Source organism: Schistocerca nitens, chromosome 7 (genome assembly GCF_023898315.1).
Source record: "Schistocerca nitens isolate TAMUIC-IGC-003100 chromosome 7, iqSchNite1.1, whole genome shotgun sequence".
Lineage (NCBI taxonomy): Eukaryota > Metazoa > Arthropoda > Insecta > Orthoptera > Acrididae > Schistocerca > Schistocerca nitens.
Genome location: NC_064620.1, coordinates 161,254,548 through 161,280,146, shown reverse-complemented (window position 1 = coordinate 161,280,146; position 25,599 = coordinate 161,254,548). Strand labels below are relative to the sequence as shown.

At 39.7% G+C, this 25,599-nt stretch overlaps 1 protein-coding gene across 1 annotated transcript in view; it reads left to right on the top strand.

The window, feature by feature from the left end:
* Window positions 1–25,371, top strand: part of LOC126195112 (39S ribosomal protein L39, mitochondrial) — an 82,448-nt gene extending 57,077 nt beyond the window's left edge. The window contains exons 6-9 of the mRNA XM_049933582.1: window positions 3,966–4,066; window positions 5,774–5,845; window positions 20,631–20,678; window positions 25,151–25,371. Of these exons, the coding sequence (XP_049789539.1) occupies window positions 3,966–4,066; window positions 5,774–5,845; window positions 20,631–20,678; window positions 25,151–25,228 (299 nt within the window). The 3' untranslated portion in view covers window positions 25,229–25,371. The remainder of the gene's footprint in view (window positions 1–3,965; window positions 4,067–5,773; window positions 5,846–20,630; window positions 20,679–25,150) is intronic.
* The last annotated feature ends 228 nt before the right edge of the window (window positions 25,372–25,599 follow it).

Genomic DNA, 25,599 nt, shown 5'->3' with positions numbered 1-25,599 from the left:
CCATTGTGGGACACATCCCATCGGATATGTACAGGCACCTTATTCACCTGTTTGTTGTGATATTCACAACTGCTTGGCACTTTTGATGCCAAATCTCCCAGAAAGCTTAGCATGTAACACACTGGATGATAACTGATTTGATCTTTTGACTGTCATCATCTCCTCCTCATCTTAAAGAATATTCATCTCCTACAAGCCTTTCTGTAGGGCAGATCCAAAATTTCTCAGTTCTATAATGAGTACTGTTAAGTTGTACTCTTTGTGTTCCAAACACTGGGTCTCCTATTTTAACCTAGTTTATGATGCCTTGGCAGCTACTGATCTATTGATTTGTAGCCTCAGATTTCTGCAGTCTATTTTATTGGAAGTTATATGATGATTTTTGTCACAGTGAACAATTTCAGATTTTCCCCACTGATAATCAGAACATCCTCCATGCTGGAATTTAAAGAATGCCAGTTTGCATAGTTTCACCATTGCTTTGAACCCTAATCTACCGCCAGGGAAAAAAATCATGTTATCCGCCAACATTCTGCTACTGTGATGTTACAAGGATCAGAAGTACCCAGCACTCTCATCTCAAGTCCACACTGCCAGAAATTTGTATCTTACTGAAACCATGAAATAGCAGTGGCCATTAAAAACTGCAGATGGGAATTCACATCCATTGAGTGATACACTTACCATCTTCAAAAGACTGAGCCTAGACCCAGTACCTAACTACAGAACAGAAGCAGGACTGTTGGGAAATATTTGTAACTGTTATTGGGATGTATACCTCCACCTCTCGAATACAGGAAATTTCATGCACTATTTATGAGCACTAGTCATCCTCTAGTATCCCAGGTATCTATAAGGATATCATCATTTAATTTGACACGAGCATTGTAGCTGAACACATACCAACAGAATTTGTCTGAGCCTCGGAATCTGAAAGTATCCTCTCACCTCCCACCTACATGAAATATAAATGAAAGCTGTTATCCATCCCCAGTTCTTAACACTCTGATGCATGCAGTGCATGAACAGGATTCCTCAGTGCCTTGGCACAGTGCCCTGTAATGGCACTGGGAACTGACTACATATGTACCCAGATGCTGTATCATTTACCCATAAATCACAAATGTCATATTGTTGTACTTTTTAATCACATTTGGCATGAGAGAAAATTTCTTTCCCACAGAGTGAAAGCATAGTTACCCCAATTTTGAAATCAGATAAAAGCCCCCGTAAAGAGGACAGCTTTGTCTTACAAATGATTTTTGCAAGTTGTTCAAATGAATGGTGAACCAATGACTGATTTGAACCCTTGTGAGTAAGGAACTTGGGAGTGGATTTTGATAAGACTGGTTACCAACAGGTGCTTATTCCTCTTGGAATCTGCCATCAGAATGGCTTTCACCCAATGCCTCATTGCTGTTTTTTTTAGAACTGCAAAAAGTGTGTGACTCCATTTTATAGCAATCATGTTCTTGATACCTTATATGGGTGGCATTTAGAGGACCCTCCTGATTTTTATCCAGGATTTATTACCTCATCTTCCACATTCAAGTAGGCATTTCTCCCAACCCCCCCAACCCCCCTTTCTCCTCCTCACAGGACAATGGAGTCCCACAAGGCTCCTTTCTGAGTGCATCCATTTTACTGGACTTACAAATGCCATGGGACATGCACTTTCTTGATATGTTGATGACTTTTGCATCTATTACAGGTCTTTAAACATGAGTACTGCAGAAAGCGAACTTCAGTGTGCAGTAAGGGAATCTCAGTCTTGGGCGCCAACCCATGACTTCCAATTTTCACTACAAAATGTTTAATGCAATTGTCCCCTCAATGATTAGGTCACTCACACCCAGAACTCTATTTACATAGTGGGATACTTAATATAGAGACGTACTGCTTTTTAGAACTTGATGCTAAGATGACATTGCTGCCACATATAAAATAAAACTTAGTACTCTGTGCTATTTCAGCAACATTTCCTTGTGTGCCAGACTCTCCACCCTTCTGTCATTTTTATAAAGCCATCGTACTATCCAATCTAGCCTATGGTGCTGTGCCTTTTAGACTCAGTTCATCGCTGCGGGGTCAGACTCGTGACCAGTGCTTCTCAGATGAGCTCAATAGATAGTGTACTGAGTGAGTCAGGATCCTTCTCCCCTCCCCCTCCCCCTTACAGATTTGATGGTCACAACTATTACTTAACCATGCAATTAATGTATGTAACCTCAGAGACCATCCAAACTACATGTAACCCTTCTGAACCAAAAATTTTCCAAACAACACATAAACACGTCAAAGTTGTGTGTAGTTAATGATGTCAAATATCCATAAGTTTTCGTCTATTACAACTTTAGTTTCACATTGCTTTGATAAGTGATATACATCGTGTAGCAACAGATATCTTCATTGAATAAGTCAGTTACTACAACAGTTTCAGTTTCAATTACACAAAACAGTTTTGGTGATCACTATCAGTATCTTCTATTACAACTTTAGTTTCATGTTGTTTTTGATAATTGATATGCATCTTGCAGCAATAGATATCTTCATTGAATATTTCATTTACTACAACAGTTTCAGTTACACAAAACAATTTTTGTGGTCACTATCATCATGTGTCAGTTTTGCTTTCACAGAGACACAAAACTCGAGTGTAGATTAGCAGTCCTGTGAGAGGGAGATGGGGTTCATTCCCCCACACTGTCCTGCTCCCTGTGATGCTCTAAGTCCTCGCTTGTTTATATCCTCTACTGATTGAGACATTAAAGTTTCTCCACAGTAAAATTTTCAGTTTTCCTTCTTTATTGTTTGTTTTGTATTATTTTTTGCATCTAATTTCATTAGCTTTTCCTTAGGTAGTTTTAGGTGTTTAGTTTTTTGTGTGAATGATTCATGTGGTATGAATCCTCTGTGATATCTCCTATGTTTTATTCACAATGTAGAGGAGTCATTGAGTTGCAGACAGGCACAACAAAAAGACTGCTATACATTTGGGCTTTCAGCCACAGAGTCTTCTACTTTAGAAGAAGACCTTTTGGCCAAAAGCTCTATTTTTGTTGTGCCAGTCCGCAACTCAATGTCTCCTATACATGGTAAGTAACAGTCTATCTTTGTCATTACTCCATCCTGGATTTTCCATTGTTCAATGTTTTATTGAAATTTTTGTTGTGGTTAGTTAGAGATAAATGGAAACGACTTTTGTGCGTAACAGCTACTAATGTTCTAGTTTTTTTATAATTACTTCCATTGTATATGTTTCCTTTTTTAAGAAGTTAATTGTTTTGATTTACCAGAGGTCATTCTGTGACTTGCTTTATAATCATACAATGCAAATCACATATCAGAATTATTTTTTTATAATATTTGGTCTGGCCAATTTTAGCATTTCTTTGTAATGCCATATTCATTTCGAAGTTTTATTTTGAAGTATATAGATTTGCCTGACTGTTTTGTTCATGTCTTACTGTAGGGAATTTGAATGTATTCGTTAAAGTATGTGGGTGGCAAATCTCATGTTGAATGTGGACTGTGAAGAAGCAGGTTTAAATTCTTTGAATTACCATCACAGTTCTCTTGATTGTCAAGTATAGGCTGATTTATTTCCCCCATTTCTCTTTCCTTATCACTTGAGACACTATATTTGCAGCCAATACTGACATTGCATCACTGTGTATGCTCTCATGCAAGACATTTGTCATTATTATTGTCCAGAAGTAAATTGAATGCAGAAAATGTGATAGTGATTTCAGGGACAATTATATCACTTATTTTTGAGGTATTACACTAAATTAGCACTGCCAGTTCATTGCAGATCACTTACTCACTGTGGTTTTGTGTTTTGAATTGTTTCATATTTTTAATTGATGGATGAAGTGTCCATATTCGTATTATCACTGACTTGTACAAGAATAACTTTGAAGTATATGAGATTTAAACTGTGTTTGCTTTTGTCTTTTCAACAGCTGGAGATATTACTGTGTACAGAATGGGAGAGCATGTGGATATAAGCAGGGGTCCCCTAGTGGGCAATACTGGCTTTATTGGTCGGTGTACTGTAACTGCAGTAAGTAGTCTTTTAATATTCTTTCATGACTGTTTGTATCAACTTTTTGTACAAAACTAAACAGTTAAGCAGTAAGTAGAGTGTAGCTTCTGAGTGGCATTTGTTATATTATTATGCCAGTGATGATATAATTTTCCTAAGATCTTTCAGAATGTGACATTGTTGTTGTGAAAATTAAGTATTATAACATATAGCTGTCACTGATGCATTCCAGTATTTAATTTTCTTTTATGATACATGTTGGTGGAAGATGTTCATCATTGTGTCATCTGTAGTCAACAGACATATGGAGATAATGTATATGTAGAACAAGGAAAATACTAAGTCGCTTATTTCTAATTATGCAACTCTGTTATTACAAACTTTAAAAACATGTAGCCTTTTAGTAACTCCTGTGATCTGATAACCAGTAAGCAGTGTCACCCTGTATTTAGTCACTGAACTTGTAACCAGGAGTGTTGTTAAGATTCTGTATGGCCATACACCATCCACGTTTAGGTGTTCCACGGTTTATTTAAGTCACTCAAAGTGAGCCACAGGATGTGGTCTGTTCTTGTGACCTATAGTCAAGTCAGCATAAGTTGATACCTGACAGTTCCAGTGGGCTGGGCATGACAGCTTCACAGGCCTACTTCATCAGTAACGTAACGCGATTTTGCAAACATCTTTGGCGCTTCACCAGAGCGCTTCTTAAGGCATCTCGACTGTAGTGCTTCAACTTGAATTACGTCAGTATCTAATATGTTGTTAACTCATATCATTCCTTCTTCCACTCATTACAAATGCCAACCACAATGAGAATTGCAACTGCGGCTTATGCTTTTCGATATAAAACTAGAAGTCCTCATATTTGAATGAACAAACATATTAAGACTGAATTTGAAATTTAAGAAGCTATTGAAATACATGCTGTATATGGTAGCCAACATTTTTTTCTTGTTCACAGCCAGAATGTCAACTGGTACTACAGACCACAGGTCAACTCTATGGCCACATATGTAGATATATAGAAACTCTCCTGTTGGCTTACCATGTTTCTTTTAATGTGTTATTAACACACAGCCTCTTAGGAGTTGATCTTATATCATACCTATTAATAACTGGCAGATGCACCAGTGAAATATCATATCTGAGGAGATTCCAGTGCTAATAAACATTGAAACATTATTTATATGTAATTTTTTAATTTATAAGTAATTTTTTTCGTATATAGTAAGTGACAAACCTATTGGTTTAGTGGCGTCTTTTAATTTTAGAGATTGAATGAGAAGGCTAGTGATAAGATTCTGGATTCACATTCAGAAAGGCTGTGGTTCAAATCATCGTTAGACTATCCAGATTTAGGATTGCCATGGTTTCCCTAAACTGCATAAGGCAAATTCTTCTGTAAAGGACGTGACTAGTTTTTTTCCGCCACCAGGGCTTGTACTGCCTCTTATGACCTTGTTGTTGTTAAGATGTAAAAACCCTAACCTTCCATCCCTTCTTCATTCAAGGTTAAGTGTACTAGGTGTTGATGATCATGCATTTTTGTTTCAGATATGTTTGCATATAGTTGTCTTGTTTCTCACTTTCTGTTCAATTTCTTGAAACTGCGCATGTGCAGTTGAAATGCACATAGTGCTTTAACTAAGTTATGGAAGGGAAAATAGTCAGCTGCATTATTAGTATTTGTCATTTAAAGCCTGTCTTTATTCTGTGTAACAGGTTCATCATGTGGAAACAGACAGTGGCAGCCTGTACAGGTTTCAGGGAGTAGCACTGCCCAGAGGACTCATGGTAGGTGGGAATAATGAATTTTATACTTTTTTTGGAATAACGAATTTTATACTTTTACAGATGCCTAGCCAGAGCTTACCCACAGCAGGTAAAATTAGGAGAGTAGCTATCACAATTTTAAGGACCTTCCTGAGGGAGTAAAGAGTAAGTTTTGTAAGGTTGGGAAAGAAGAATGGTCATTCAGATTGCAGGTTGAAAAGGGCCCATCTGTTATGAGAAACAGGGGAAACAGAATATCAAGCTATGGGTAGATTTCTTTTCTTTCAAATGTGGCTGTTGACAGTACTGGAACATTGTCTCCTGAAGGTAAATACTGTCCAACCATTCTGTCTCCTTGTAGTTTTACAATTATCTCAAATGAATAATCATTTTGATATAATTAAATTTCTATTTTACAATGCACCTGTTATTTTATTACCTATAGCAAATACCTTATATAGAATTAATTCTGTTGTCATTTACATTTATTCCATATTTATCTTTCTTCACAACTTTGAATTCAGAAACAACACTTTTTTGTTTTGTGTTACATGTATGAACTTTAGCTTTCATAAATGTGCTCTCTCTCTCTCTCTCTCTCTCTCTCTCTCTCCCTCTCTCTCGCTTCCTCTAAAATTTGCTATGCATTAAAGCCTTCAGCTCTGTCTGTCCATATTACTCTTATCTGTTTTTTTAAAGTCATATATTAGATGATCATGCCATTGATTGCTACACTGTTGGGTCTCTTCTGCTATTCCTAGAACATGGAGCTCCTTTCTTATTCCACTGTCCCTCTTATGATCTTCTAATTGTATACCGCCAATTCTCATTTCTCGCACTTCAGTCCTCCTCAGAAATATGTAGTCGTTAACCCTACAGCTTTGGATAATAGGCAGCAAAACGCACACTTTAAGATTCTCTCCTGTACTGCAGTGCTTTCAAAAAAGTATGGCTGTAGTGACACTGGGTTTGGCATTGACTTTAGTGCCTCAGAAAGTGAAGAAAAATCTGATGTTACTTCATTAGAGACTGGAAGTGACAACAGTTTGTCAGTTGAGTGACAAGTGCTCACCAGTGGAACGAGATAAATACATCGACTGTGCACCAGCCAGCTCTTCCAAGATTTATGTTTACAGGAAACAATTGTGAAATACGTAGTTAGACTTCGTAACTACTCAGAAACTAAAAGATGACTTTTTCAGGATATTTTAGTTGAAGTCCAGCACACAAGTATATGCAGAATTTTATTATTGGTGATCTACAAAATTTTGTAACTTATTATTTTGAGTTTTAAAAACTATCTACATTTATGTTCATAGGAAACTGTTGTAAAATACATGGTTAGACTTCACAGATACAAAGGAACTGAAAATGATGTCAAGTTTCAGGATACTTTAGTCGAGGTCCAGTGTACGACTATAATCACGATTTTATTATTGGTGATCTTCAAATTTTGTAAATTATTATTTCAAGTTTTAAAAGCTGTCTTTGTATGCCTATATGTAAAGTCACTCAGTATAGGATTTTTTTCATTACAAAATATTTTTTGGAATGTAATTTGCAAAAATAATAATAATAATAATAATAATAATAATAATAATAATAGAGATCCACACACAGTAAAGGTATAGTCATAATACTCTGAAATTTAAGTACTGTCTCTTTCCTGGTTTTTTGTTTGGTAATGTTCTCTTAATTGTATCTAACATGTGTGAGTACCATTGTCGTTTCTTTTCAGGGTCATTACCATAAGCATAAGAGATACAGCAGCCCAGGTAGTTGTCCCAATACGTTATTCTTGATTCTAATTTTTGTTCTGATGTGTATTTTGGTATTTTTATCAGCATACAAACTCTTCATTGACCTTAATAAGTGCTGAGGGATGCCATACTCTCCTAAAATTTCCTCTAACTTAGATCTCACCACCTGGTTGATGGCTTTGTTGCAATCCACAAAAGTTATATACATTAGAAGATTAAATTCTCCGTGTTTTTCTGTTATTTGGTTAATACAGAAAGCAAAATCCATACAGTATCTTCCTTTTATAAGAAAAGTCTCAGTTAAGGCATTTAATATTTTGGAAAGTATCTTGGGATGTATATCATACCCTCAGTTTAATAGGCTTGTACCTTCATGGTTATTACAAATATTCCAGTCTCCTTTTGTATAAATGGGTAAGATTACTCTGCTGTCGTCTGGAATGACCACTCTTGTGGCGTAGACTTATAAAATTTAGAAGCCTAACCTAAGATTCTTGGGGACATATTTAATAAGCTCTGAATTTTTTATGTTTTCTTTGGACACATTCTGTTTCTCCTGGACCCTTTTGCATCTTCCAGTTCTGCCAAGGAGATTATACCTACATTCACAAATGATTGAGTGTTACAACCTTTTTCTTCTTTCCCTGCCCATGGGTTTTGGAAATAGCTTAATCATGTTTCACCGAAGATGATATTCTACTGTGAGATGTCATCCTCCTTTTTATAGAGAGCTTTTATTATTTTATCAGTTGGTGTTCTCCATGGATTTCTTAATTTCTAATTTTTTCTACCACTGTTGCATGTCAGTAATAAGATAACTGTTTTCGATCTATTTTACCATTTTCATAGCTATAAGTATAATAAAATACAATATTAAAAAATGGAAAATCTGTGATGGATTAACCACAGTATGGAAAGGATACATTGCTACTCATGACATAAAGGGCTCATTGAGTCACAGGCAGGCACACTGAAAAAGAATGCTAGATATATTAAGCTATTGGACTAAGCCCGTTATCAGACAAAGAACACTGCCATACATTCACATAAGCACCAACTCTCTGAAGTCCCTGTTCCTTTACCACTCACCACCCAGCTCATCACTGTCAGTGTCATCTTCCTCTGTGCTAACATCCCCAATACCTGTTGCCCAGCTGCTACATTTCCCAGTGCGCAACTTACTCAAAATCTGCAACCTCCTTCCTAGTCTTGATGACCAATTATATCCTCACCCAGACTCCTTTGAAGGCATCACCGGACCCCCCCCCCCCCCCAAATTTGTTTCCCCTCTGCGCTACGAGCCATCTTCCTTGATGTTGGCCTCTACCTCAAGGATGGCTACATGATTGCCTCCATCCACATCAAATGTACCAACTACAAACAATACCATAACTTTGACAGCTGCCACCCATTCCACACTAAGAAATTCCTTCTATAAAACCTAGCCACCCATGGTCGTTGCATGTGGAGTCACAATCAGTCCCTATCGAAATGTGCCAGGTGTCTAACTGAGGAGTTCACAGACCAAAGATACCCTCCCCGTCTTGTCCAGAAATAGATCTTCTATGCCTTTTCTACCGAGTCACCTACCATCACCCATATACCCACTGCCCTGTCACAAAAGAGCATACCGTATTTACTCGAATCTAAGCCGAACTTTTTTTCCAGTTTTTGTAATCCAAAATACCGCCTGCGGCTTAGAATCGAGTGCAAAGCAAGCGGGAGTTCTGAAAAATGTTGGTGGGTGCCGCCACAACTAACTTCTGCTGTCGAATATATGTAGCGCCACAAAGGCATGATTTGTGGGCACAAAGATAAATACTGGCACCAAAATCTCTGCGTCAGTAAAAAAAAAAAAAAAAAAAAGGGGGGGGGGGGTTGAAGACGAGCCTTTTTCCTCCGCCCCGAGTTTCGACCACTGCATTTTGGTACATTATCCAATGAAGTAAATACAAATTCCGTATTGTTCATCTTCGAATGTAGCTGCATTTCAATGTACTGCAAAAATGCGACTGGCAAGACTGTTTGGGATATTTGTCAATATGGCCAACTCTGCGTTCTGAATTTTTTCCTACCTGTGAGAAGAGATGGTTGCTAATAGGAACTTTTATGAATTGTGAATCACATGCAGTATTCTCTTCACCATAAGAATAATACAAATATAAATATTTTGGCATGTATTGTTTAGTGTTTGCTACTATCTCATTTAAATCCTGTCTGCCTAATAAACTACGAAACTAGAGTGAGACAACAGCAAACGCGGAAGAATATACATATCATGTAATGTTTATATTCGTATTATTCTTATGCCTAATAGTGATACAGTCAGAAATGAAGCACGGCAATTGACTAGATTTTTAAATCTAAGATGACTAATTTCTGTGCAGAATGTAATGAACTAAAAAGCCGCCTGCAAAGATTTTCAAACGGAGAAAAATTTTCGTTAAAATTTCGTTCAGAACATCATCTATCATATGCAGTCTATTATTTGGTTCTTGTTGATCATTATCAAAGAAAGCTAATGAGACTATTCCTCTCTCTTTTTTATTTGTAAGCGGCGGTAGCGCGCACAAAAGTAGGCCATGCCGCGAGCGGCGACAGGCCGTAAACACGCACAATCAGAATGCGACAAACAATGCATGACACAGTACAGTAATGCATTTTCAGCTTAGAGAGACGTAAACACCTATAACAAAGAAAACGGCGGTTATCAGATCAAAGAAAAATAAGCAATCAATTCAAACCAGACGAAGCACGTGAAAAGGAAGGGTACCCGTATAAATACGGACGGAGCGCCTGACGCATAGAAATGTCTACCTGGTAAAGCTTAACTGCTAAGCTTACGACTCGAACCAAACTACTGCAGCTGTATCGTCATTCATTCGACCTAAATTGTGTCTCATATTACAATTAGACGAACTTTGTTTCGATTTGGAGGTGGGACCTAAAACTTTTCTCTCCCCTTGAATTTCGAGTCTCAAATTTCAGGTGCGGCTTAGATTCGGGAAATTTTTTTTTCCTTGATTTCGAGTCTCATTTTTCAGGTGCGGCTTAGATTCGAGTGCGGCTTAGATTCGAGTAAATACGGTACCCCTGTGAGTCAGTAACACTTTCTCTGCCACAGCTTTGACTGTCTGTGATCCTTTCTTGGAATAAGTAATATCCTCCTCACTGTTCTCCCTACCCCTCCCACAGTGGCATTCTGCCCGTACCCAACCTATTCCACCCATGCACCCAACCTCTTACCTCATAGCTCATGCTCATAGCTCATGTCCCGTAACCCCCCTTCCCTATAACCTCACCCCTCCTGCTCCCCTCCCCTGGCCTCAACCTTCACTAGTTCCTGTCCTCCACCTGCGTATCTTCTTACCTGCTCCCACTCCAGTACTACTACACACACCTTGTATCCTGTCAGCACACTTGCATAGTCATTTCCCCTTTTCTACTTCTCTCCTCTGCCCTTTCCCCCCACCCCTTCCCAGCACCTCCCACCCCCTCCTGTCTCTCCCATTGTCACACCTAACAATCCTGTCCTGGCCCCACCACATCCCTGCATGCTCCCACAGTCAGCATTAACATCTTTCCCATCACATACCTCTTCTGTACCTCCACTACCCACCCCAGTAAAGATTGCTGCTCATCTCAGACACAATCAAAGTGAGCCTTATCAACCAGAAATGACAGTAGCCATGAATATGTGAGTTGTGGTTATGAAGTTGTATATGAGTTTCCTACATCTTCTGAAGGACTTAGTCTACATTATTTTTCATTGTGCTGTCTGTGACTCAGCATCTCATCTGCATGGTGAGTAACAATCAATCCTTTTCATAAAATACAATATGTAAGACACAGAATTAAAATGTACTGGAGGCATAGCTATTTCTTATTTCTTGAAATCTATCAAAGAATTTCCTTGGCCCATGTTCCATGATACTAGTTATGCATGTTTCACCAACCTCCATATCATTTTCGTTAGTGCTAATTCTGTTTTCCATTCCAGTTTGTTCTCTGATCCATTTGTTAGCATTCCTATCTCTACTGTTAACTTCTAACAACATTCTCCGTGTTGTCCACTGATCTCAAAGTCCATACCTGCCACTTCAAATACATTGGTGTCTTCAATTTATAAACCATATTTAGTTTACCAATGCACTACAGCCATTTTTAATCTTCTGCTGATTTCCTCTTCCATCAGTCCAGTGGCTGTCTTCAACTGCCCTAAAAACAAAATCTCAACAACTCATTGTATATGACCTCATCGTTAATTTTTACTGTTTTCTTTTCAGTGTGCTATTTTGTTTCATTCATATTACAATTGATTTTCAGGCCCACTTGCAAGCTTGATCTGTCAAGTAGTTCCATAATTTGTTTGAAGCTTATCTGGACTAGAGGCAAATATTATATTTCCAACTGAAAAATAAAGGTCATTCAGATATGATCCATTAATACATATTCCATATTTATTTTCCTGGAGTGAGGACCTGAAAACTTTCTAGGGGATAGGAAATTTCTTTGCTGAACTCCATGCTCATTCTGAATTCCTCACTATCCTTATGAAGTCTAAATGAACTTGTAACATTGATGTAGATATTCTTCATTATACACTGATCACCATAAAAAGGGTTGCATCCAGAAGGAGACGGTGGATTGTGACCATTATTGGTGGGCAGGTAGGTGGTACTACAAATACAAAATGATTACACTTTCAACTTTGAAGGACCAACATTTATTGTGCTACAAAGCCATGAAATGTACACGCTAGTATGGCATCAGATCCGAATGCTTGTGAATACAAGCATCCAAGGGTGCCCATACAACAGTTTGTAGTGGGGGCAGGGCTGGACATGGTGGTATGGAGTATTTTTAATACTTTGGAAGAGAATGGTGACTTGTAAGAAGCTGTAAAGCTGTTACAATTCTGACCCTGTTAAAAACTTGCATAATACTGACTTGTATATATATATAATAGAGGGAAACATTCCACGTGGGAAAAATATATATCTAAAAACAAAGATGATGTGACTTACCGAACGAAAGTGCTGGCAGGTCGATAGACACACAAACAAACACAAACACACACACAAAATTCAAGCTTTCGCAACAAACTGTTGCCTCATCAGGAAAGAGGGAAGGAGAGGGAAAGACGAAAGGATGTGGGTTTTAAGGGAGAGGGTAAGGAGTCATTCCAATCCTGGGAGCGGAAAGACTTACCTTAGGGGGAAAAAAGGACAGGTATACACTCGCACACACACACATACCATCCACACATATACAGACACAAGCAGACATATTAAAGTTTGGGCAGAGATGTCAGTCGAAGCGGAAGTGAAGAGAGCAAAGATGATGTTGAATGACAGGTGAGGTATGAGTGGCGGCAACTTGAAATTAGCGGAGATTGAGGCCTGGTGGGTAACGGGAAGAGAGGATATATTGAAGAGCAAGTTCCCATCTCCGGAGTTCGGATAGGTTGGTGTTGGTGGGAAGTATCCAGATAACCCGGACGGTGTAACACTGTGCCAAGATGTGCTGGCCGTGCACCAAGGCATGTTTAGCCACAGGGTGATCCTCATTACCAACAAACACTGTCTGCCTGTGTCCATTCATGCGAATGGACAGTTTGTTGCTGGTCATTCCCACATAGAATGCATCACAGTGTAGGCAGGTCAGTTGGTAAATCACGTGGGTGCTTTCACATGTGGCTCTGCCTTTGATCGTGTACACCTTCCGGGTTACAGGACTGGAGTAGGTGATGGTGGGAGGGTGCATGGGACAGGTTTTACACCGGGGGCGGTTACAAGGATAGGAGCCAGAGGGTAGGGAAGGTGGTTTGGGGATTTCATAGGGATGAACTAACAGGTTACGAAGGTTAGGTGGACGGCGGAAAGACACTCTTGGTGGAGTGGGGAAGATTTCATGAAGGATGGATCTCATTTCAGGGCAGGATTTGAGGAAGTCGTATCCCTGCTGGAGAGCCACATTCAGAGTCTGGTCCAGTCCCGGAAAGTATCCTGTCACAAGTGGGGCACTTTTGTAGTTCTTCTGTGGGGGATTCTGGGTTCGAGGGGATGAGGAAGTGGCTCTGGTTATTTGCTTCTGTACCAGGTCAGGAGGGTAGTTGCGGGATGCGAAAGCTGTTGTCAGGTTGTTGGTGTAATGCTTCAGGGATTCCGGACTGGAGCAGATTCGTTTGCCACGAAGACCTAGGCTGTAGGGAAGGGACCGTTTGATGTGGAATGGGTGGCAGCTGTCGTAATGGAGGTACTGTTGCTTGTTGGTGGGTTTGATGTGGACGGACGTGTGAAGCTGGCCATTGGACAGGTGGAGGTCAACATCAAGGAAAGTGGCATTGGATTTGGAGTAGGACCAGGTGAATCTGATGGAACCAAAGGAGTTGAGGTTGGAGAGGAAATTCTGGAGTTCTTCTTCACTGTGAGTCCAGATCATGAAGATGTCATCAATAAACCTGTACCAAACTTTGGGTTGGCAGGCCTGGGTAACCAAGAAGGCTTCCTCTAAGCGACCCTGAATAGGTTGGCGTACGAAGGGGCCATCCTGTTACCCATGGCTGTTCCCTTTAATTGTTGGTATGTCTGGCCTTCAAAAGTGAAGTAGTTGTGTGTCAGGATGAAGCTGGCTAGGGTAATGAGGAAAGAGTTTTTAGGTAGGGTGGCAGGTGATCGGCGTGAAAGGAAGTGCTCCATCACAGCGAGGCCCTGGACGTGTGGGATATTTGTGTATAAGGAAGTGGCATCAATGGTTACAAGGATGGTTTCTGGGGGTAACGGATTGGGTAAGGATTCCAGGCGTTCGAGAAAGTGGTTGGTGTCTTTGATGAAGGATGGGAGACTGCATGTAATTGGTTGAAGGTGTTGATCCACAAACGCAATCTTCCCGGCCGCCCCACTGTAGCTGGTTACCAAGCCTCCACAGAACGTATCTCTGCCTACGTAGATCCAAACTTTAATATGTCTGCTTGTGTCTGTATATGTGTGGATGGTATGTGTGTGTGTGCGAGTGTATACCTGTCCTTTTTCCCCCCTAAGGTAAGTCTTTCCGCTCCTGGGATTGGAATGACTCCTTACCCTCTCCCTTAAAACCCACATCCTTTCGTCTTTCCCTCTCCTTCCCTCTTTCCTGATGAGGCAACAGTTTGTTGCGAAAGCTTGAATTTGTGTGTATGTTTGTGTTTGTTTGTGTGTCTGTCGACCTGCCAGCACTTTCATCCTTTCCCTGAAAGCTAGCTGTGGTGGGTGGGGGTGTGTTATCAGCCCACCTTACCCCCCAGCTACAAGCACCTTTGTAAGTGTCTAGATGTTACAGCATTGAGTTGTACAGGCCTCGGATGTAGTCTTGTAATACTCCATCCCATGCTGCTTGCATATGAGCATGCAGTTCCTGCAGATTGGTGGTTGGAGGTGGAGTTCTGATGGCACGCTCGATGGCATCCCCACATTTTCTTGACTGGGGTAGATTGGACACCTCGGCTGGGTATGGAAAAGTATTCGTGGTATGAGTATGGCCAGTGTCCTGTCGAAATACGGCATGGGTGTGAGTGTTTATGAATGGCACTAACAGTGAACGGGCACCATAGGATATTGCTCCCCATACAATCGCACCAGGCTGGTGGGATATGTGATGGGAAATGACAACTGCTGTGTGTGGCACTCTCCCATACACCCCAAACATGGACACAGTGGTCGTCACGTCCAATGCAGAAGTGGGACATCATCAAAAATGACCAGGCCACCGTTTAGGGCCCCATGTCTGTGATTGCTGACACCAGGCGAGGGAGGCATGATGCTGGCTGGTTGTGATTGGAAGGCATCATAATGGTCAGTGTGCTGTAAGACCTGTGTCGTGCACCTGCCTGCCAATGGTAATAGCACTTACGAGATGCTGCAGAGGACAGCCTGCTGAACGGCTACTATGGTTGCTGTTGGATCTGTTTACATGTGGAAAACAATCTGTCGGTCCTCCTTGCTTGTGGAGCATGTAGGACGACTAGATCCTACATGTCGTGCATGTGTGCGTTCTTGTACACATTACCACCAACAATGGACAATGGTGGTGCCTGTATGACAGGTGTGGTGGACAATACAATGATAGGACACCCAACCTCTTGCGGCCCCATGATGCAGCTCTTCTCAAAGTTGTCCAATTGGGTAACCTGCTGTCATATTGGCCAGCACAGCCATTTAGGGCCCTTTGCATTAATAGATGGGTATGACATCACAGCCCCCCCTCACACTCCCTGTATGCTGCCTCCCTTGAAACAGTGGTTGTTGGCATAGCTGGTGATGTGCAACATACCCATGTAGTTTGCAGATGATAGGTTGGGTCCTTCTGGGTACAGCTGTTTTTAAGACGATCAGTGTACTATCATAGGTTGAATAGTGGATTTGTTTATCAAGGGTTGTTACTGTAGATTTAGTTGAAACTGAATCATAAGCCTTCTCTAAATATAGGGATCAGAGAAAAAGTGGTAAAGCAGTCTACTTAACCCCCTTTGCTATTTCTCTTCTGACTTGCAGATGGTCCATTATACTCTAATATTACATCTACTTCTTAAAGTGTTCATTTGGCTGATAAAATCTCTTTTTCTTATGTGTTTGATAATAATTTTAGAGGATAGCTTATGCATAACAGAGAAGAGGCTAATATCTATATGGTTATTTTCTCATTTTGCTGCAAGTGCTATAGTTACAATATTATCTTCCTCTACAGGCATTTTATAAACAATTAAGTTCCTTTTGTAATACATTCCTCCAGCTTTAGCTGTTTCTATTGAAACATCATCATCTCTTGGCACCTTTGGTACCCTTTTACAATTTTTTCTGTGTTGTTGCCCTCTTAATTGTTTATATGTGGTATCTATCCAGCATAGATGTCTTGTTTGTATTTTTCTGTTTCATTGCTTTCAAAGGTTTCTCTTATAATATTTTTACCTTTTCACAACATCTTGAAGAATAGTTCTGTTTAATTCATCATGTTCTACAGTAGGCCTATTGCTATTAACTTAAACTCTTCCCTTTTCATTAAACGCTGCCTAATGCCATTTTGAGTAGTTTTCCAAACTTGCAACTTTCTTTGCTTTTCTCGTTAGTACCTTTGTTAAACAACTGTGTGTCTGTATAACCTTCGCTTTCTAAGATGATGAACTTGTTGCTTAATTTAGTGTGGTAAACCTAGTTATACCTAAATAAATTCTGACTTCTGACCTATGGAGTGTGATTTTTTTTCCTAATGTTGTTTTTATATTTACTGTGTATCGTAAGGGTCTGTGATCAAATTGGAAACCAGAAATGATTGCTGCATCATGTACAATTTCTTTTTATTTGATAAAATGTAGTAAGTTTCATTTTTAGTTCCATCTTGCCAATGATAAGTTCATTTTTGATTTGCTTTCTTGTGGAAGAATGTGTTAAAGACATATGTATTCTCAATAAATTCCATTATTGTTGTGAACAGCGAATTGTTTGCTAAATCTTTCATGTGTGCAGTGTAAACTCTGCTGTGCTGCCTCTGACTTAAAACCAAAGCATAGATACAGACGCTCTTAGTAGCCTTCTGAATACTCTATGTGTGCTTAAACAAAATGCATTTTCACACAACAATGTATAATGCCTGTAATTTTCATTATCAAATCTGATGTTTTCAATTGAAGAACTGTTATTTAGTTTTTGTCCCACTTTCACATTTAAATTCCTCATTATAATATTTTTATTGGATTGTTATCATTTATGAGCTTCTGTATTGGTCAATAACATCATCATCAGAATGTGAGCATCTTATTTCATGGACCTGAATGATTTCTATTGAATATATTATTTTTGTGTTTAAAGTGATACTTGTTATCCTCTCTGATAATATTTCTTCCGTTTCTAGTTTTCAAGTCTACATCCAAGTTCTCTTCCTGAACTGTTCCCCTCTAGTAAAATATATGATATGATTTTACTTCTGTTTGGCCTTCATTCTTTACACTGCTCTCATGATAACCTTAATATCTCTTGTTTGATGGTGGTGTATTATCTGTGAAGTACAGGGTTCTGGTGTTTATTATGAGTTAGTAATGTAGTAGAAGCAGTTGGGTTCTGTAGCAAGTGTGGTCACAGAAATAGCTTTGTGTGCCCAATAACGTGAAGCTAAAACCTGAGTTCCCCTAGTCCATCACTCACAATATTTGTTCATTCAGCTTGAACCATTGATGTCTCAGCAACTCGCACATGCCAGTGGGGCCTCCAACAACACTGCCAATTGTGCAGTAGTTGACCAGGTTTCAAAGAATTTGGTGAAACATCTGAACAGTGCTGAATCTTGGCAGATTTATGCTCACATATTCGTAGCCCAAACTAAGAGGGCTATCCACAAAGTACATTATGTTTTGGAATTAAAAATAAATAAAGTATTGGAATTTGTTTTTATTATATACAGATGAAAGCCACACTTAAATACTACTTTTCTACATAGTTGCCATTTAAATTAAGGCACTTATCGTAGCGATGGACGAGCTTGGAAATTCCTTCGTCGTAAAATTTGGCCGCCTGCGCCTTCAACCACGTGGTTACCTGTTCTTTTGGGACAGAAAAGGTGTGATTTTTGTGGATTTCCTGGAAAGAGGCACTACAATAAACTCTCAAAGGTATTGCCAAACTCTGCACAACCTCAGAAGAGCAATACAAAACAAGCGCAGGGGAAAGTTGGGCTCAAAGATCTTGCTGATTCACGACAACGCCCGGGCCCACACGGCAAATGCCACTCGTGAAGTTCTCAAATCTTTTAAGTGGGAGTTGTTTCCTCATCCGCCGTACAGTCCCGACCTGGCACCGAGCGACTTCCACTTATTCCCAGCAATGAAGAAATGGTTGGCTATGCAGCATTTTGATGATGACGCACAGCTTCAAGAAGAGGTAACTACGTGGTTGAAGGCGCAGGCGGCCGAATTTTACAACGAAGGAATTTCCAAGCTCGTCCGTCGCTACGATAAGTGCCTTAACTTAAATGGCAACTATGTAGAAAAGTAGAATTAAAGTGTGGCTTTCATCTGTATATAATAAAAAAATTTCCAATACTTTATTTATTTTTAATTCCAAAACGTAATGTACTTTGTGGATAGCCCTCGTACTTCATTGCTTCTTAATGCCCAAGCTTTGGATCAACATGACCAGTTCATGTACTGCTCTCATGCTAGTAGAGTCATAAATCTCCATTGAATATTGTTGGTTTGCAATCACACAATGTTTGTGTCATCTGTAATACATTTAGTCAAGAGAGTAAAAAAGCTTGACTCACTATGCTATCTGATGTGTAGGTCACAGAGTATCCCACCGGTATTTGTTCCTTCTAAAGTGCTCCATCAAGACTGGAAATTCCTGGATGCAGCAGTACATAAGACAGTGTAAACACAACCACACCTATAACAGATGAATGCATGGAACACAGAAACATGTAACAGAAAACAGTATTCACATTAGGTTTGAACACTAGCTCTTTTTCGAGCAAAATTGCATGCATGCAAGTGTGCGCACACGCACTCACTGTCATGGCCACGACATGACTGTCTGTGCTCCACACATAAATCCACTTTAGGTTAGTGGTTGCCTTTCCCTTGTACTGATCTAGCAAGAGATACTAACAGCTGTACGTTTGATTGCCTAGGCTGCGCATTGGGATCTAGCCTAAGTGGTTGATTTAATCGTCACAAAAGTGTAATTGGTGGTTATAAATTAAATACTTGGCAGATTTATCTTTTGCATTAGAAATTTCATTTATTTATCCCTGTATTTCATAACTGTATTACATTATGATTAAATGAGGAAAAATATGTAGGACTGTCTTTGCTCAAAATTCATCCAAAGAGTAACTCTGCTGTTTTTGCGGTCTTCAGTGCAAAGACGGGTTTGATGAATCTCTCCGTGCTAGTCTATCCTGTGCAAACCTCTTCATCTCTGTGTAACTACCGCAACCTATATCTATTTGAACCTTCTCACCGTATAAATAAATCACAATTACTTGATGCCTGAGAATGTGTCCTGTCAAATGATCCCTTCCTTTAGTCATATTGCATGTTGATTTTTTTTTCTCCAATTCAGTTCAGTACTTCATCATTTGTAATTTGATCTATGTGCCTAATCTTCAGCATTCCTCTGTAGCATTATGTTTTCAGAAGATGCTGTTCTCTTGTTGTCTGAACTGCTTATCATCCACCATCAGTGATGATCATGTGGAAGTTTGTCTGTTATGCTGACAGGCTGGGTGAGTCCCCTAGTGGTTTTGTCTGAGCAGCTGCAGTTATGTTGTGTGTTGGTTGTCATCTTGCATTACACTTGTTTTTATTTGCTGTATCATGCCAGAGCCATCATCAACACATGCACAGACAACTTAGCAGACATAATGATTGTTTGTGTGACTACAGGATGCAGTGTTTTATGTTCAAGAAGATGGCACTGCACGTTTCCTAGACAGGACGCTATCAGAAGGTGACTTCTCAGTGGTTACCTGTGTTTAAGAGCAACTGGCATGTTTTCACTCAAAAAGGTCAATGTAGTATGTTGCAGAATGATGAAGGTTTCAGCAAATGATGATGCAGTTACATCTTAACTTGAAATTTCTCTTCCTTTCAGTTGTTATTATTTTCATTGAAATTTTGTAGTGATTGATTTCAGATTTGTTTCAGTGTAAAGTACTCCAGAACACTATTGCGAAAAACCCTTTGAATGCCAGTGTAATTAAAGTATCGGTGAATGTTAAAAACAGTATATTTTGTGAAACAAGTTTTGTACACTGATTGTTGTGGTGCAAAAGGAGGGAGGAATGGAGAAGAGAATGACGAGGATGATGAAGGGGCAGTGGGAGTAAGGTGTAGGGAAAAGAGCTACGTAAACACACACACACACACACACACACACACACACACACACACACACACACAGTAACATGAACCTTCAACTAAGAAATTTGAGTTCTGTTACTAATTTCCTTCTTGTTACTTTTGCTCTGCCCTATAAGGTTTCAGACTGTACTAATTTTACTACTGTTCTGTGTTGCAGCTGAATCACTATGCATATGGCATCCTGGAGTCTCGTGCAAGCAAGCTGGTGAGTTGATATACCTATTGATTTTTATATTGTTCTGTATTAAAATATAAAAATAAGAAACAAGTATTAGAAAACTTACAGAAAGTAAAATGTACGTCTTGTTCAGTTGTTAAATGGTTGCAGACTGGCATTCTTACTTGCAGGCTTTCCCAACCAGACTGTCCTTTGTATGAAGAAAGATATGAAAGTGTGAGGGAAAGAGATTTGCAATAGTCATCCACAATATTGGATAAAAGAGAGAGAACAAGGGTGTCTCTCACATAAACTGCATTCTTGTTTGTTTTAAAATTTAATTCTCCAGTTGGCTTAGCTCCTAAAGCTTGAAGTGCTGTCACTTTCAGCATTTAAATTACAATCTGCTACTGTATTTTCAATTTGTTTAGTAAAACATACTTTGTATGCCTGAAATTATATTTTAAACTTTTCTTTTCCATACAAAAATGATACTGCAGAAAATAAAATAATTGGTAGCTTAACCATTTAGATTTTGGATTATTAACCAAGAAAATTGAGATTTGTTTATTGGTGACACCTAAGACTTTTTCTGCCACATACATGACATTTGACAGTATATGAAAAACATGTTGTGACACGTGCTTTGGATTACACATCGAGTGGCATACCTTAGTAAATAGTTGGTTGATGTAGCCCTCTTTGTGAAAGAATAGTACATAGCAGTTATAAAGCACTATTGTGTTAAGAACAACTTTTGTCTTGAATTTCTGAGGGAACTTCTAGCCATAAGTTGTACATTTGTCATTTATGTTGTGCATCAACTAAATGAGAATAAATTGGGTGTAAAGCAAACTTCTATAAAAACATTCAACCTGCTACCACCCTCACAGTCTTTGTTTCAAAAATGAAAGTTGCAGTTTGGCTCTTAACAACCAGAAAAATTGTAAGGTACTTGGTAATTATTTTGAAAAACTATTTAACTGTGCAGAATCAGTGAATAAATTCCAACCACTGAAAACTAGAACACCAACCCTAACTCTAAAGAAACTGATGAAATTGAAATAACTAAACAGACTTAAAACAATGAAGTGTCCAGAGAAGATGGTATGATTGCAGAATTACTAAAATCAGCTGGCCATAACATTGACACTGCACATCAAATTTTGACTGAAGATTTCCACATGTGAAATGTTTGTACCAAAATGGTGCTGAAAAATCTCACAACTGAGCAGAAGGACAATTGAAGAAGTGTTTGTATTGATCTTTCTGAGAGGCTTGACAATGACCATTAATGGTTCAGTCATGTGATCACAGGTTATGAGTCTTGGATTTTTGAATAGTGGCAAATTGAGGAGCAGCACACTGAAACATTTCCTCAGCCGAAAAAAGGTAAAATGAGCAAATCAAAGATCAGAACAATTATGATTTGCTTTTTTTACACTAGAGGTATCGTGCATAAAGAATTTGATCCTCCATGACAAACTGTGTACCAAATGTTTTACAAAGATGTCCTTGAAGGTATCCGGAATAGGGTGAATCAATTGAGACCAGACGTTTCAGACAAGTGTATGCTGCATCATGACAATGCCCCATGTCACACGGCCACTTCCATCACAAAATTTTTGGCCTCAAAGGTGATCCTATTGTTCCACAGCCCCCTATTTGCCTGATTTGAGTCCTTGTGACTCTTTTCTTGCCCTGAAATTGAAAAAGTCTTAAAAGGATCTCGTTTTGGGACTCTAGAGAACATTTCAAAGAATGTGACTGACATTTTAAAGGCCCTACCAGTTGAAGCCTTTCAGTGCTGATACCAAGACTGGGAACAGCTTATAGCTGCCAGATGGAACTACTTTCTAGGGAATAATGTTGTTGTTTGGGTGGGGGGGACTGTGATAGATAAAAAAAAAAAAATCTTTTTTTCTCACACACTTTGCATCTAGAACTACAGCACTTCTTTGTAATTCATACTTAAGTATATTGCAGTGGGTTCATTGAATCATCTTCAGACTATTTATCTACTGTTCCATTCCGAAAAAGCTCACAGAAAAAACAAACACTTATATCTTTCTGTCGAGCTTCCTTAGCTTTTTGTGTATGCACAATGATTGTTGATCGTAAATAAATTAACAGTAAAGATAATGACTGACAGATAATAAAAGCATTGAGTCACACACATACACAAATTAGTAAGGCTACATTGTGCTGGCTGAATATTGTGTACTGGGACTGCAGTTCTCCAGCTTGACTGGGTTAAGGCATTGTGTCAGGTGGAGTGCGTCAGAATACAGAGGGTGGAGAGCGTGAGGGAGGTTTGGGGAATGATGGGAGGTCCATAGGAGATGAATGTGACATGACCACTGGGTCTGGTGAGTTTGTGCATCACATGATGATCATGATGGTGGTGGTGGTGGTGGTGGTGGTGGTGGTGGTGATGTGGAGAAGTGGGTTGGCAGGTGGTGATAGAACAGAGGAAGGAGAGAATGGAGAGAAGAGGCTGTGGCTGTGGCTGTGGGATGAGTGAAATTAAGATCCTGGGGGCAGGATGGTGATGGGTGTGGGAGAGGGTGCTAGTGAAGGTTGAGGCCAGGTGGATTACAGGAACAAAGGAGGTGTTGCAAGGACAACTCCCTTCTACATAATTCAGAGATGCAGTGTTGGATGAAAGGACCCATATGACATGGGTGGTAAATCAGCCTTTGAAACCAAGCATACTGTGCATAGCAGCACATTCCACCACACTGTGTAGATTGGGTGGGTGGTGGATTACCAGTTTGGGACAGGTGGAAAGAATTGTAGATAAGCTGTTCATCATTTCTAGGAACTGTGATAAGTAGTCAAAGCCCAGAAGAAGGTTGTGATTCAGTTCTCTGGGATGATATTGGCTTATCAGGGGGAGCACTATTACACATCAGGTTCTTGGAGATGGTGGTTGAGGGTTACGGGGGTGTGAGGGTATGACACAGGAAATTTGTCTGTGAACTGGGTTTGGGGGATAGTGCCTGTGTAAGAAGATTTTTGTGATACCTATAGAATACTGGGCAAGGGAACTTTGTCATTACGCACTGTCTGTGGGACTATATGGGAGTGATTTTTTGGCACGGAAGGTATTGTTGATGGTTACTGGGCTTGATATGGACAGAAGTATGGATGGAACCACCAGAGACATGGAGGTCAATGCCAAGGAAGATGTGACATGTTGGGCTGAGGAGGATCAGACAGAAAGAACAAGAGAGATGATGTTGAGACAGTTGTGGAATGAGGGTAGCTTGCTTGACTCTGGGTCTAGATAATGAAGATATCATAATAAACCTGAGCCATTGAAGGAGTTTGGGGTTTTAGGTGACCTGGAAGGTTTCCTCCAGATGACTGACAAATGGGTTGGCTTAGAACGCTGTCATGCGCACGTCCATTGCTGTGCTGCAGATTTCTTTGTAAATCTTCCCGTTAAGGAGATGTAGCTATTTATGAGGACGTTATTATTTGGATGTATAATGAATGAGTTGATGAGCTTGGAGTCAGAAGGATGTTCGGAAAAATTGTGCTCATAAGTGGCAAGAACATGGGCATGGAAGATATTGATGTATAGGGAAGTGGTCAGCATCAACAAATAAGAGATCCAGGTGGTAATGAGGTGGGGATGGTTGGGAGTCCATGAAGTAAGTGGTTTGTATCTTTAACATAGGAGGAGAGGCTACGACCAATTGGTTAGTATTGTTGGTCAACAAGAGCAGGGTTTCTTTTGATGGGCACATAGTAACCAGCTACAGTGGGCTGTCTAGGATTGTTGCGTTTATGGATTTTGGGAAGCAGATGGAAGACAAGTGTGCAGGAAAGGAGGGTGGGTTTAGAGTGCTGATCCTCCTCCCACCACCTGCCCACCACACACACACACACACACACACACACCTCCAACCTGCCACAAGACCCTAATTTCACTCAGCTTACGCCCACACCTTCTTCCTTAGTTTCCCCTTCATCTGTTCTGTCCCCTCCTAATCCACCCCTCTACTTTATTGTCATCATGTGGTGCATGAACTCAAGGTGCCTGTGTTGCATTCATATCCTGAGCACCTGCTGCCTCCCTCTGAACCATCAACCGTGCTTCCACAGCCGTCTCTCTCACTCCCTGTGTCGTTCCTCCCCTCACCCGTTCCACCAGACACAACACCTCACCCCAGTTACAGCAGTGTATTTGGCTGGTGTAATGTAGTCATATAGTGGTGTGTGTGTGTGTGTGTGTGTGTGTGTGTGTGTGTGTTTATTACACAGAATTTGAGATGTATTGTTGTGAATGAGAACCTCACCATACTTCAATGATATACGAAAATATCTCTGAATGTCACAAGATCCAATAGCTCGTGGATTCACCCTGACTACTGTCACAGTTTGCTACATTCGCTACATCAATAGTTCTGTAATAAAAACTTGTTGGCCTGTGGGAAAAAAAACCCTTGTATAACTAAAAATCTGTTTCCTTGTTGCACGTAAGTCTCATGAAGTGAACATTTTTGTTACAGAACACTGTGCATCTCCCAGACAGTTACAGAGCAGAACCAGCTAAGACGGCACCTGTCATGGCCTCAACTGTGGCATGACTGTAGCTGAGAACTAAGATCTCCCTATCAGGAGGATTATTCTCCCAAAAATGACAGCAGTGCATCCACCTTGAGGCTTTGGTCTCGCAATGTATTTATATTTTTTATTGATGTACAATAATAAATAGATTTTCTTTAATAAATGTGTTTCAACATTTTCAGCCATTTATTTATGTCAGAATATCTCATGTGATAGGTGTGTGCTAATTTCTTTGTAAATGCTGGGACAGAATTACATATGTAAGTATACAAGGTGTTAAAAGGAGGTTTGGCCAAACTTTCAAGAAACATTCCTCACGTGTAGAGGAAGGAAATATGTTATATGGACATGGGTCCAGAACAACTTTATTTCCATGTTACAACTCATTTTG